Source organism: Phascolarctos cinereus, unplaced genomic scaffold, assembly GCF_003287225.1.
Source record: "Phascolarctos cinereus isolate Bilbo 61053 unplaced genomic scaffold, phaCin_HiC Scaffold_5;HRSCAF=322, whole genome shotgun sequence".
NCBI classification, from domain to species: Eukaryota; Metazoa; Chordata; class Mammalia; order Diprotodontia; family Phascolarctidae; genus Phascolarctos; species Phascolarctos cinereus.
In genome coordinates, this window is record NW_027555958.1 from 263766019 (window position 1) to 263779648 (window position 13630).

Here is a 13630-nt window from a genome sequence, read left to right on the forward strand (position 1 = left end):
TAACTTTGTTCCTTCTGTGTTTTCAGGAGATGATCTGATGCGCTGTGTGGATCTCTATAATCAGGCTCAGTCTAAGTGGTTTGAAGAGATGGTGACAACCACCTTGGTATGGATCTCCCTTCAGGGGATGGGTGACATCCTTTTCAGTGAAGGGTGTGGTGACCTGTACTACAGGCTCCATCCCACAAGAGCTCAGGAGAGTTCTTGGCAGAATAGTAAGGAAGATGGAGGACGGTCCGGAGTCCTGACTCCTGCCATCTAGAACTTCATCTATTGTAATAGAATCCAAGCTGTGAATCTACATGTAAGGACCTTTGTCCTTTTCCTGTAGAATCACCTAATCCAGTCATCAGCCTAAGATAATTTTTTCCAGATCTATTAATCTTTCACTACTAAATGAGCATAAGATTTAGAACTGAAAGGAGGTTTTAATGATCAACTAATCAAGTCTGTCCTTTTTCTAGATGAGAAATTGAGGCTCAGTAACTTTCCCAAGGTCACAGGGTAGTGAGAAACAAAGCTAGCATTTGAACTCAGATCTTCTGACATTAAATCCAATGGGTTTTTTTCCACTAAGTCCTTATTTTTTATTTGAGAGATTTTTGTTCTAACACAACATTGATTCTCCTCAAATACCCAGATAACTTCCCCCAGTGAATTAATTACCCCAAAATAGGTAAAGAAAATTACCTGATAGAATTATTATACATGTCCTTGAAACCTGTGCTTTTTTTTAAAGGAGTCTTTTCCCTAGTGACTGGCTGAATTACACTACACCTCCCACCTGTGCTCGGAGCAGTAAGAGTAACTTCCCAGGCTGCCTCTTGGCATAATGCAGAACTTGTTTAACGGGGAAAGAGTAAAGTGACTGCCTCTAGCCCCAAGTAGGGAGAGTATATCTATGTGCCATATTCCTGTGATGCCCAGCAGAGGCAAAGGGATGGGTCTGGTAGACCAAAAGCCCAAGGATGGAAATGGGTCTTTTAGGAGCAAGAAAGCAATTATAGGATCAGTTCCCTCAGAGAATTTTCAACATTAACTGCTGTACAGTATGACTCACAAAATCCCCTCCTGCTAAAAAGGTCTCAGACTATGTAGAGCAGTTCTGACCATCCTGAGGGTACAGTTCCCCCCTATCACTATCCCCATGCTTCCCTAATTTCTTTCTGGTCAGAGGATAGCACTTAGATATCTATTTTCCAAGTGTGGGCTCAGTGGAGTGGATTTAATGTCATATCATTTTGAAAGGACATGTTTTATGGTGCTGAGCTCTCATAGTCACACCTTATAAAAATTGCCCATTATTAACCCAGCTGTCCTATCCTCTCAAAGTGTCAGCCAGCCAGAGGAGATTAGAGGCCTCCACCTGGGATAATGGCCTAGTTTTCCCCCAGTTAATCTCCTAATTAGTTCCCAGGCTCAAACACCCCTCCCATTCCCACCCCTTCAGTTAATCACTTTGGTAATGCCCTAGTTGTGCACTGAATACGCCTGAATTCTGATCATGCAGCCCCCTTACATGCCCAAAACAAGGAGCTACCCAGAATTCAGGCTCCCCAAGGATCTCCCACAATCCAACCATTCTCTAATATAAACTGTAGCTTTTGAGTCTTGCCTCAATTAAGTTCATTTTGAAAAACATGTTTAACTTCCACTTGTGTGTAAGGCATCATACTAGACAGAGACAAAAAAGAAACAGAGCCTGCCATGTTTACATTTTCCTGGGAATATATACCATGTACACAAGTTAAGTATTGTGCAAGGGAAACTGAAGAGGGAGAAAGCATAAATTACTGAAGAAATAGGAAGGACTTCATGGAGGAAGTAGCATCTGAGTTAACCTTGAAGACTGTAAAGTCAGAGGATTTGGATTCAAATCTTCCATTTACTGCCTTGGGCAAGTCCTTTCTGGGCCTAATTTCCTCAACTAAAAAAAAGAGGGGATTGTAGAGGTGACCTCTGAGATACCTTCCAGCTCTGAATCTTATGCTCCTATGCCTAAAAAGGATACTAGAGAAGGTAGAGAAGAGTGCTTTCCAGGTACAGATTTGTGTAAATACTTGGAGGGAAAGATAAAGTTAAGGGAAGGAACACAGAAAGAGGATATTATGTAAGTCAGATTGGGCAAGATCTGAAATGCCAAGCTCAGTGTTTGCAGTGGGGAGTCTTGAAGATTTTTTAGCATGGTCAGCCCTGTGCTTTAGGAAGATTACTTTCATAGCAGTGTGGAAGGTGGATTAGAGAGGAAAGAGAATGGAAACAGGGAAACCAATTAGTTTTATTATAGTAAATAGAGAATAAACAGTATGGTGAGAGGTGGAGAGGGCTTGAACTGAGGTAGTGATAATAAGTGGAGAGAAATGGGGCCAACACAAGAGTTGTTTATGGGAGTTTATGAAATCTCCCAGGAAGGAGTGAGAGAAACAGACAGAAAGAAACACTCACACTAACCAGTCTGTGAAGGAGCAGAATGAGAAAAGAGTAGTATGATGGAAGCCAAAGAAGTAGAAAGTGTCCAGAAAGATGAGTGGTCAGCCATGTCAAAAGCCAAAAAGAATGAAGACTAAAAAAATACCAATTAGTGATGAGTTAAGAGACTGGTGGTAGATCATTTTGGAGACAGCATTCTTAATAGAATTATAATGTCAAAACCAGATTGTAAGAGATCAAGAAACATGTGTTGAGGATGTAGAAACAGCAAAGGTAGAGGATTCTTTCTACAAGTATGGTAGTGAAAGAAACGAGGGTTTATACAATAACTTGAGGTGATGGTCAAGTAGAGGGTTTTTAAGGGTAGAAGGGACCTCAGCATGTTTCCTCAACAGCAGGAGGAAAAAGAGGTAGTAGTTGCTGAGAGATTAGGAAGAACGGTGGTGCAGTAAACTCCTAGACAGTTAATCAAGGAGGAATACAAGTTTTTCCATGAAGCAGTGAGATTAGATAACATGAATATGTGGTGGATCTAGGCCATGTAGTGTTGTGACTTTCCCCAGTGGTAATCAATAACTTGGTTGTTCAAGTAGAAGACAGAGGTGACAGGAGAGATCCAGAATTGCAAAGTTGCAAAGTATGAGTGGTCCAAAGGGGCAAGGAAGTAAAGAACAGTGAAATGGTCACCTCTAGGGTTAAGATTATGAAGAAAGAAAAGTAGGGCTAGAAAAGGGTTGATAGATTAGGAGACCAGGGATTTTATTTCCTTCTCAGCCGTGTAGCATTGGAACAGGCCTAAAGTTCATAATCTGTCAAATATTCTTGAATCCAAAAGCTCAGTAGAATCTGGTTAGGTTCAAGAATTTGGTAAATAACTCCCAATACTGAGTGTCCTGGGGCTGACACTTGAGACCAGACTCTACCTTAAAGTACACAGAAAAAAGCTCAGAGATACCAGAGAGCTTCTCTTCTCCTGCAGGAACTCGAGAGACTGGAGGTGGAACGGGTAGAGATGATTCGGCAACATCTTTGCCAATACACACAGCTGCGGCACGAGACAGACATGTTCAACCAAAGTGTAAGTTCCTAACCTTTAGATTTCTATGACCTAGTAGATAGGAGAGTGTACCAGCAAGAGATAGGGAACAGGATCAGTGCACTGAGGGCCCAAAGGTAGACCAGATAAGTATTCAGCAAAGGAATCTGCTTTTAGCATGAGAAATAGGCAGAACACAGCATAGTGCAATGGAAAGAATACTGACTTTGGAGTCAGAGGTTTGAATCCCAGTTTTGTTTCTTACTGCCTCCATGACCTAGGACAAGTCACTTAACTATCTGGGTCTCAGTTTTCTCACCTGTAAAATGAAGAAGTTGGACTAGATCATCTAAAAGCACCAAATCCATGATCCAGTGGAAGCAGAATGAACTCAATTTTCCCAGAAGCCATTCTCAGCTTGTATAATGAGAACCTGGAAATCACTTCCACTTCTATACAGACTATAAAGCATTTTCCTCACAGCCCAGTGAAGAATGTAATTACAAATATTGTGATCTTTGTTTTAAAGATGAGAAAACAGGCCTGGAGAGAAGTGATTTTTTTTCATGGTTTGTCACCTGAAAGGGCTGAAGGCTTCTTTCTGACCAGCAGCAAACCTGTTGGGTATCATCACTTTTGAAACTCAGCTCCAGACTCTATCCAGTATTGTGCTAGTAAGTCTGTCACCTGCCATTTATAAAATTCCTGCTATGTGCTAGGCACTGTGCTGAGCACTGGGGATACAACAAAAGGCCAAAAAAAAAAAATTCCTGCTCTCAAGGAGCTCACTGTCTAATGGAACTGGTCAGAAGAAAGTTTTCATTCCATAGCTAGACTGCAAAGACAAATCACCCAACTATGCAGGGACAATCAAGTCCCCCAAAATTTCTTTAATATCTATCTGGTCCTCAGTGGGGTTGGAAGACTAAAAAGCTTTGGACGCCAAGGGATTAGGACATTGGTGGACTTTGGACATGGACAAATTAGAGTGTTGGTGGATAGCTACCGCTGACAGATGAAAGCTGTTAGCTTTTGATTCAGCGTCGAGGAAGAAATTAACAGCTACTTTCGTCCAGAGACATTTTAGGGTGAAGGAATCATTTAACATTGGTGGGCCCAGCTGCATCCTACAACACCAAAAGCACGTGGCTTTGCAGAAGGCAGTGAAGTAGGGAGCTCTGATGAAGTATGTACCATGGCCTACTACCTAAAGGAAAGACCAACATGATCTCATCTTTGTTATACCATTTCCTAAAAGCTTGTCATCTGCATTCATATATTCATAGAATCACAAAAAGTTAGAGCTGGAAGGAGCCTCAGTCCAACCCCCTCATTTCACGGAGGAAACCAAGACCTGGAGAGGAAAAATGACTTACTAAGATAGTCGGGACTGGTACAGATAGTCCTTCTGACTATTTTTTCCAATTTTTCTTTCCATTCCTCGAAATAGTCTCAGAACATTTTATTAGGGAGCAACAGTTGTGACGTGGATCTGGTTCAGAGAATATTAATGATAATAACTTACATGTCCTTAGCACCTTAAAAGCATTTTCCCCCAAATGCTTTATGAGGTAGGTAGTAAGATATTAAGAAGCAGCTTGGTGGCACAGCAGATAAGAGTGCTTGACCTGGAGTCAGGAAGATAAGTCTTCCTGAGTTCAAATCTGGCCTCAGACACTTGCTAGCTATGTGGCCCTAGGTGAGTCACTTAACCCTGTTTGCCTCCGTTACCTCATCTATAAAATGAGGTGGAGAAGGAAATGGCAACCTACTCCAGGATCTTTGCCAAGAAAACCCCAAATGGGTCGTGAAGAGTCAGACACAACTGAAAATGACTGAACAACAACAAATGTAGGTATAATTCTTATTTTATAAATGAGGAACCAGATTCAGAGAAGGAAAGTGATTTGTTCAGTCACACAGCTAATAGGCACTAGAGCTGAGGTTTGAACCCTGGTCTCCCAACTCCAAGTCTAGTAGTGCTCTTTCTACTACACCAGGCTTCTAACAGAGAAGAGACCCCTAGCCTCTTCTCCTCATAACCTGACCTCTGACTGTCCTTTCCTCTCTGTCTTCTTTAGACAGTAGAACCTGTGGATCAACTCCTGCGGAAAGTGGATCCTGCTAAAGACAGGGAGCTGTGGGTGAAAGAACACAAAACTGGAGATATCCGACCCGTGGATATGGAAATCTAGACTGAATGAGTCATTCCTTGAATGGGTTTATTGTTGGGGTTTGAGGATCCCACCAGGAGAAGGGGCTCTTTCTTTGGGGCCTATTGTCATGCTGGGAAGGATTTGTGCTACCATCCCACCCATTGTCCTGTTTGGTGAGGTAGTTGGAGTGTCTCCGTTCCCCACCCCAGACTCAGAAGCAGACACATACACCCCTGCCTTTATTGCCATCACTAGAGCCCCCAACTCCCCGTCCTGTGCGGTTCTGAGAGCAAACTGAAGACTTCATTTTCTGGAATATGGCAGTACTCTTGTTTATACTCATGTAACATACTCAGACCCAGCTGTATAACATGCTTGTGATTCTTGAGGAGTCACAAGGGCCCAGTCCTCAGCAAACCTAAAGGCTCCTCCTCTCCATGGAGTCTAACAACTAGGAGAGGTTGTCAACCCCTTTCTCCAAAATGAAGTGGACTGGGGTGGTGGGAAGTACCCCCATAGATAGAACATCCCTTCTATATCTATCCAAATCCTTTTTTTGTGACCTGTCTGGTACTGGGAGCCCTTCCCATTGGCATCTTCTGTAACATTTCATCATAGTATCACCCGCTGGGGCCTAAGAGGGAACACTGGAAAGGAGCACCTGCTTCTCTTATCACAAAAACAGACCCTGCCCTTCTTTTAAAACCTACAGTGATAATGGTGGAACTACCTCATTAGGCAAACTGGTCCCAATTTTGAGTGTTCCCTTTTTCCCTTCCCATTTGCCACAAATGTTTTTGTTTTTGTTTTCTTTCTGCATGGACAATGCTTCCCAATTCTTTGGATCTATATACTCATGCTCTGTTGTTCTGGGAAATATCAAGTCAACAGTCCCAGGCCAGTTTTTTTTTTTGTTTTATTTTTGTTTTTATTTTAGATTGCCCATTCTCACCATATGAAGCTTTTTGGAAGGCCTTAGTTTTCAGTGTCTCAGCCTACTCATTCCAGTGGTTTGGGAGCAGGTCTCAGGGGCAGGGTGTGAATTGCCTGCATCCTTCCCCTTCACACCATCATTTATATTTACCATTCTCAATCTAGTATTCAGAATCTACTTACATCAAAGTGATTGAGAATTTTAAGCTTTGAGGTCCAAGATGTTGGGTTTAGGATGTGATGATATGGATCCTGTATTTGACTCCCTCCCTTATGCAATGCCCCTTGGGTCACATTTGCCATCCTGTGCCATCTTACCAGGTACTGGTTATCATTTTCCAACCCAGATCTTTGATAACAATATCCTTCAAAGTTTACTCTCAGTGGGGAATCTCTCTGTGTTTCTCACCTGTGGAATCTGCCCCAACCCTGCCAATTTCTTTAATAGAGGACATGGCTCTCCCATTATGATTTCCTGGTGATGATTCTAACTGTTCTGATGCTTCCCTTCTCTTTAGCTGCTTCTCCTTACCCCTTATACTTTAACTGGCACTATACGAAGTTTGTTTTTCTCTTTTCAGTTACTCATTTTTAACCTTTAGTTCTGTGAACTAGTTCCCAACAAAATCACAACCAAAAGGCCAGGGATTGATTGGAATGTTTTTGCCATTGCTACCTTCAGTACGTAAGATGCCTTCTTCCTCATTTTTATGTTGTACATCTCTCCCACAGCAGCAGCCCTGAAAATTAGCCCCTCGAAGTCTCCTGAAATCATATGTGTGTCTGAGTGTGATAATTTAAGGGTGGGAGCACACCCATTAAATTTTAATGCTCATACATTGGATTTCATAGACTCTGTGAGCTAGGAGGAACTTTGGTAATATCTAGTCTACCCTGCCATAGGATCAAAGATCTAGAGCTTGAAAGAACCTAGGAAGCTATGTGGTCCAATCCCTTCATTTTACAGATAAAGAAACTGGGGCCCCGGGAGATCAGGGGACTTACACAGGCAGTAAGTGTATAGTTTTACTCTGAAGCCTAAAGAAATTAAGGATCACAGTTAGTGGTAGATCTAGGGCAATCTAAGGATTGCCGGTATTTTCTGTCCCCTGCTTATGACCTTAAATTTGCATCTGTGTAAGTTGTACTTAAATGGTATCCACCCACCCCATCCTAGGGCAGGAATGTAAGGTTTTACTGGTTGTTTCTTTCAGGCTGCCATGGCTGCCACAGTATTTCATTAGTTGGGTCCTGTGAATCCTTCTGCACAGTGCATGTGAGCATGGAGTATCTCACTCCTCTTACCATTTTTTGGGTTTTGTTTTTTTGTTTTGTTTTGTTTTGTTTTTTGAAGATGGCTAAGCTACTAAACTAATAAGAAGGTGGTCACCTTTTTTATTTTGATTAAGATCCTAGGGAGGAAGTCAATTTTGGGAAGCTGGCAGTGTGAACAGAATCACAGTGGTTTGATGTTCTACAGAGATGAGGAAGAATGGGTGATTAGTGATACCCAGCTACTGCTCATATGATTGTAGTTCCTTGGTTTCTTTCTTTTTTTTTTTTTTTTTTTTTTTTTTTTACAAAATAAGAGGTGGGTAGGCTGGAAGAGCAGAGTTGAAGGGGACTGAGTGGATGAAGAATCACCTTTGGCTCAGTAAATATATGTTAACATATTTTTCAAGTGCTAAACAAAGGATAAGTAATACTGTTATTAATCCAGTTATTCCAATGAATTGAGACTTGATTTCAGTCTCCTTCATTCTAGTCTTTAGGGAACCTAAGTTTTTTTTTTCTCTCAGTACAGGATCAGTATACCTTTTCTTCCTTTTCTTCCTACTCGCAAGGTACTGGCAGGTCATTTGTGTACCATCACAAAGCAGGTTCTGCTCTGCTTCCTAAAAAAGCCACAAGAGCTTGTGATAGCATAGTAATGTGGATTCAGATCCTGGCAGTTAAGCTCAACCATTCTTCTGCAGACTAATAAAACAGTCATTTGCAAAAAAAAATGACAGCTTCATTCACCCTGCCTCCAATTCATCATCCAAGTTTTAGTGTCTATTTCAAAAGATGTGAATTACTGTTCACAGAAGGATGTCTTTAATCAGAATGAGCAGCGTAGATTTCTTGGAATTAGGATCTTCTTGTTTGCTATCTGTTAAAAATTTTTGATTTGATTGAGTGTAAGAGACACAGCCTGAACAGGCATGAATGGATTGCCATCCATACCATTGTAGACAGTGCCCCATCATAGATCTTACTGAAGTATTTTGAAGCTGCATAAGTAGAAGAAACTTAGGCTATTAGAATCAGATGAAGGTGCTTGCGTGTTCAGGGACATGAATAACACAAACTCCATGGAGCTGTCCGAGGGCAGCTTATGAACTCTTGCATACTAAATAAGTCAAGTGTTTACTGAGGACCTATTGTATACCAGGATCTTTCTTCAAATGATAAAGAACAGTATTCCTAAAGCTTCTGTATGGAACATGCTGAACATTGATATACTTCATGTGTTAAAAAAAAAAAAAACAAACAATAAATCCCCAACAAAGCCACTGGCATTCAACATGGATTGTCCTGTTGCCATAGCAACCCTGTAGTTGATTTTTCCCCCTTTAGAAGCAGACTAGCCTTACATCCACTGATGATAAAAGTTATGACTTATAACTCTCTTTTCCTAATTACTCATAATCAGGATTTCAACATCCCTAATATAAATTGACAGTGTAATTAAATGGGGTGGGTTAGGGAAAGGAAGGTGAAGACAAGACTTTATTAACTGACTGACCAATGCTTTATCCCCTTAGTTTTATCTTTTGGGCCCTTGTCACAAGTAGCCACTTCTTTGTTAGAGCTAAAAATCTAACATTTGTTAGTAAGGGAAGCAAACATGAACAGTTACTAAATTTGTGAATTTATTTTGTTCACATTTATATTTTGAAAAAGAATTGTTTTTTAAAATTAAGATCAAATGCCCAGTTAGTGGTGTCAGCAAGTGAAAGTATTGGCTTAGCCTGAGTTCATTGGAATTTGGAAGTCCAAGCACAGAAATTCATATATTTGCATTTTCCCCTGGCCTCTGTGAGCTTTAAGGAATGACAGACTATTTTGTTTCTAACAAATGAGTAGCCTTCATTTTAATAATGTAAATAGGACCCTAGTTAATTAATTTGCACAATTAAGTGCTTTAAGAGGTATATTATATTAACTTGCTACATCATCATTTAAGAAAGATAAGGTTACAATACCTGTTATCAATCATTCTTCTCCTATACTCCTGCCTCCAGGAAGAAAAATGCCCTACCTAGTTTCTTTAAAGGGATGATTTGCATTGGATATTGGCTTCTGGTCCCTCCATCTTCTGCTCATTTTTACAGATATTTCTAGCCTATCCATTCTGGTTGTAAATATGCTTCATCTTCAAATACAGCAGTACTCATGAGCTACATTTTATTCTTGAACTTCCATCTCTAGTATTAAGGGAGAAATATCTCCTCTTCAAGTTCTTGTGGTGAGTAATTGCTACCAGATATCTATTTACCACCATGCAGAAATTATAGAGGTAAAAACCTAGGTTTGAACATAAGTTGAGGCCTCAGAAAAAACCTGAACAATCATGAGGATTCTGACAAGGCTTATTATAGAGAAGGCAAAAAAAAAAAGTATGTCAGAATGACAGAAAAATAATTATTTTGCTTATTGCAATCTTGTATTTTCCTCTTAGGCCATAAAAGTTGAAGGGAAAATAGATTCCTTTAATGTCATAAAAATTGAACAAACTTAGAGTCATAATCTCACACATCCCCATAGGAAACAAACTTCATCAAACAATAAGTATATTAAATCAGGTTACAGATTAAACTACATTTAGAGGATTCACTAATAGGCTAATTGAAGAGGAGGAGGATTTATAAGTCTCCAAGAAGTAAGGGACAGTTGAGATTCTGTCTCTGACTTCTTATCTATGGAATGCTTAAGGACGTAAGTAAATTATCACATCCTATAGGAAATGTTTCAATCATGTGAGGTTAATATTAGGATAGACTTTTAGTTAACCAAAATTTGCAGAATGAATGCCATTGAGTCCCAAATAATAAAAGGAAATCAAAAATGCCTATAACATTGGTTTACCCAAAACCAGTTTTTTTTTTCATGTGTTTCATGGCACTATGTATCTTTCTACCTATGCTATAATGCCTGGCCGGTTGGGTCTCTATATCACTATGATTGTATCAGTAACACTGAAGGACATTTAGTGAACACCAAAGGTAGCATGGTTAGTAGGAAAAGCATTGGACTAGAAGACCTGGGTTCCTGTCCAACCACTTCTTTAAAACAATTGAGTGACTTTGAGTAAATCTCTTCATCTCTGTGAGCCCTAATGCCCTCAGCTATATAAAAGAGGGTTGAACCCAACCAGACTATCTCCTTATTGCACCATTTCCAGTTTTGTGTAAATTACTTTACACATGGCCAAACCATGTCTGGGATCCTTCACCCTATCTTTGACCTGACACAGTCTTTATAAAGTTTCTGGCTAAGTTTTAGGAAAGGAAACCCATTTCATCTTTGAAATCTGAAAAGTTTGAAAACAATAGTCTTCTTAGAATTCAAGCTGAGGCAGAATAATGAGCCCATAGTGCTATCAGTAATAGAGTAGACTCCTCAACAGGACCCACCCAATGGACCTAGCCCTAGGTCTTTACCTACTGTGTCTTATGTGGTACATGCAGGAAAAGTTATAGTCTCCAGACCTAGATCTCTGAAGAGGTAGAGAAACCAGGCAGCTTACAACCATTTATACTCAGCTACCCACCCCTACACCTACAATTCATGTAGACAATTCTCTACGCTTCAGGATTTCTCAACAGCTATCCTGGCCTGTACATTACTCAAAATGATTGACATAACCCCATTCCCTTCCAAATGTTCATCTGTATCATACTTTTAGGCCTTAATGAAAAGTGATTTCTGGAAGACAACCTGGAACACAGGACATTTGGTATACTCAGAATCAAGAAGAACAGTGCACAGGGCAAGGGAGTCAAGTGGGTTCTGGATTGGAATTTGGAGGCCTTTTCCACGGGTTGCCATCTGGCTTAATTTCTGTTAGGTTCAGTGCATCCTCCCTCTATCTATACATGTGTAGTGCAAACCACCTCATTTAAATCACAGCATGTGTATTAGAGGACAAATAATTCAGATAATGAAACCAAAGCATCCTTCCTAAGGCTTTGGGACTTGGAACAGTCTGTCTTTTCAGGAGCTTCTGTAGGGAGCTATTTCTTGGGGGATGGTCAGGATAGCTTAATATCTCTTACCTTAGCCTTCATATAAGAGGAGGTGTTGAGTTATTCCCCTGAATGCTCTCAGTTCAAGCAATCCTTCTATCATTACCAAGATTGTGAAATGAGGAATTCAGGGACATAAGGGTGCTTGTAAATTGGTTGGTAGTTGGGGAGTGAGACACCTACGCATGCCTTGGTGGAAGGTGGCTTACTCTGGAGGTTTGGGGGTCTTGGATTTTGGTCCATCTCTGCTGGTAGTTTGCTATATGATATTGGGGCAAGTAATTTCACCTATTCCAGCACACTGGAGTATTTGGAGGGAACCATCTGGGACTTGTCTAGAAGTCTCCTCACATCTTTACATAGTTTAATTTAGTTTTGTTTTATAATAGGCACCACCCGGTATCTGGTATCTACTGATGCCAAGAATCCTTCATCTAACACTAGTGGTTCTGTCTGTTAAATGAGTTCATATTGGGTGACCTCTGGGGTACTTCCTTAGAACTCTATGTAGTTCTTTTTCCCTCCAACTCATCACCACCACCATCACTCCCCTCCTTTGGGATACTGAGGGGAAATTCTGCTGCAGACACTAGTGGGGAGTAAGGAACTGAAATGAGGGAAGGGAAGTCAGTAAAGTGAGCATTTACAGCTGCTGGCAGGAGGCAATGTCCCCAGGGTGCAACTCTTTCCATTTTTCCAGTGATTCTATACCTTCCTCCCCCTCAGGATCAATGCTGGATGGGAGGCAGTCATTCCGGAGACATGAGCGTACTGCCTTCCAGTATCAAAGTGGAATTTTCTAACAAAATAAACTTGCTTGTTTGGTCTGTTTTCTGTAACTTTTGCTAAATACTTTATACGTTTTTAAAGTTAAAAAGCTGTGTCTCCTGCCAGCATTACTCATTCTGGTATGAATGTGTTTACTTCACATTCTATATCTTTCCATCCTCTTTGGCTTCATAGATTGGTAAATATAATTGATGTAATATAATTTATAAGTAACACTGTTGCAACTCTGATCTCTTTGGAACCTGTAACTTGTTTTTCTTCCCATAATGGCATTAGTGTGTATTAAGGCTGAAGAATTAAATGTTTAAAGGGTTTTAATTCTGAATTTGTTATATATAATTGTTCTGTATTATTATAAAGCATTTTCATGAACTTAAACTCTATTTCTTTATATTTTTCTGCAAGTTGGTGTATACACTTCAGATGCTTAGAGTCATTCCATGTAAAATAAACTGTACAGAGACACATATTCCAGTTGTGGGGTTCTTTCTGGAGCCTTTTCTTTCTCCTGTCCCCCGACTTGGCAGTCATTTCTCCCCAATACATCTCACCAAGGGATTTGAAGGGCAAGCCCAACTAACTGCGTAGTTCCACCAATACAAGAGGTCATCCCATCCTGATCTCCTGTAGTCTCCTTCCCCTCCATATGACCTTCAGCTTTCTTTCATCTCCCATGTGGGTCACTCTTCTCTACAAACTTCCTTCCTCAACTCCCTCCTTTAAGTCTCCTGACCTATTTATCTCCTATCCTGTTTTGTTCTTACCCCTTCAATTCATTCAGTTTATTAAGTGCATACTGCCATGTGCAAGGTATAACAAGGCAATGTGGTGGTGCAATGAATAAGAGCAGGCCTCAGGGTCAGCAAGGCCTGGATTTGAATCCTGCCACCACACAAATTGGTGGTGTGGCCCTAGGCAAGACACTTAACCCCTCAGTGCTGTAGGCAATTTTTTTAAACCTATGAATTTCAGAGCAGTAGGCCATCTGCATTAGT

The 13630-nt window shown here is 40.5% G+C and overlaps 1 protein-coding gene across 3 annotated transcripts in view; it reads left to right on the plus strand.

Moving 5' to 3' along the window:
* The window catches only part of GAS7 (growth arrest specific 7), a 280930-nt gene extending 267826 nt beyond the window's left edge, over positions 1-13104 (plus strand). For all 3 annotated transcript variants that reach the window (XM_020965897.2, XM_020965899.2, XM_020965898.2), the window contains exons 12-14: positions 27-106; positions 3410-3508; positions 5548-13104. In XM_020965897.2, the coding sequence (XP_020821556.1) occupies positions 27-106; positions 3410-3508; positions 5548-5661 (293 nt within the window). In that variant the 3' untranslated portion in view covers positions 5662-13104. The remainder of the gene's footprint in view (positions 1-26; positions 107-3409; positions 3509-5547) is intronic.
* The last annotated feature ends 526 nt before the right edge of the window (positions 13105-13630 follow it).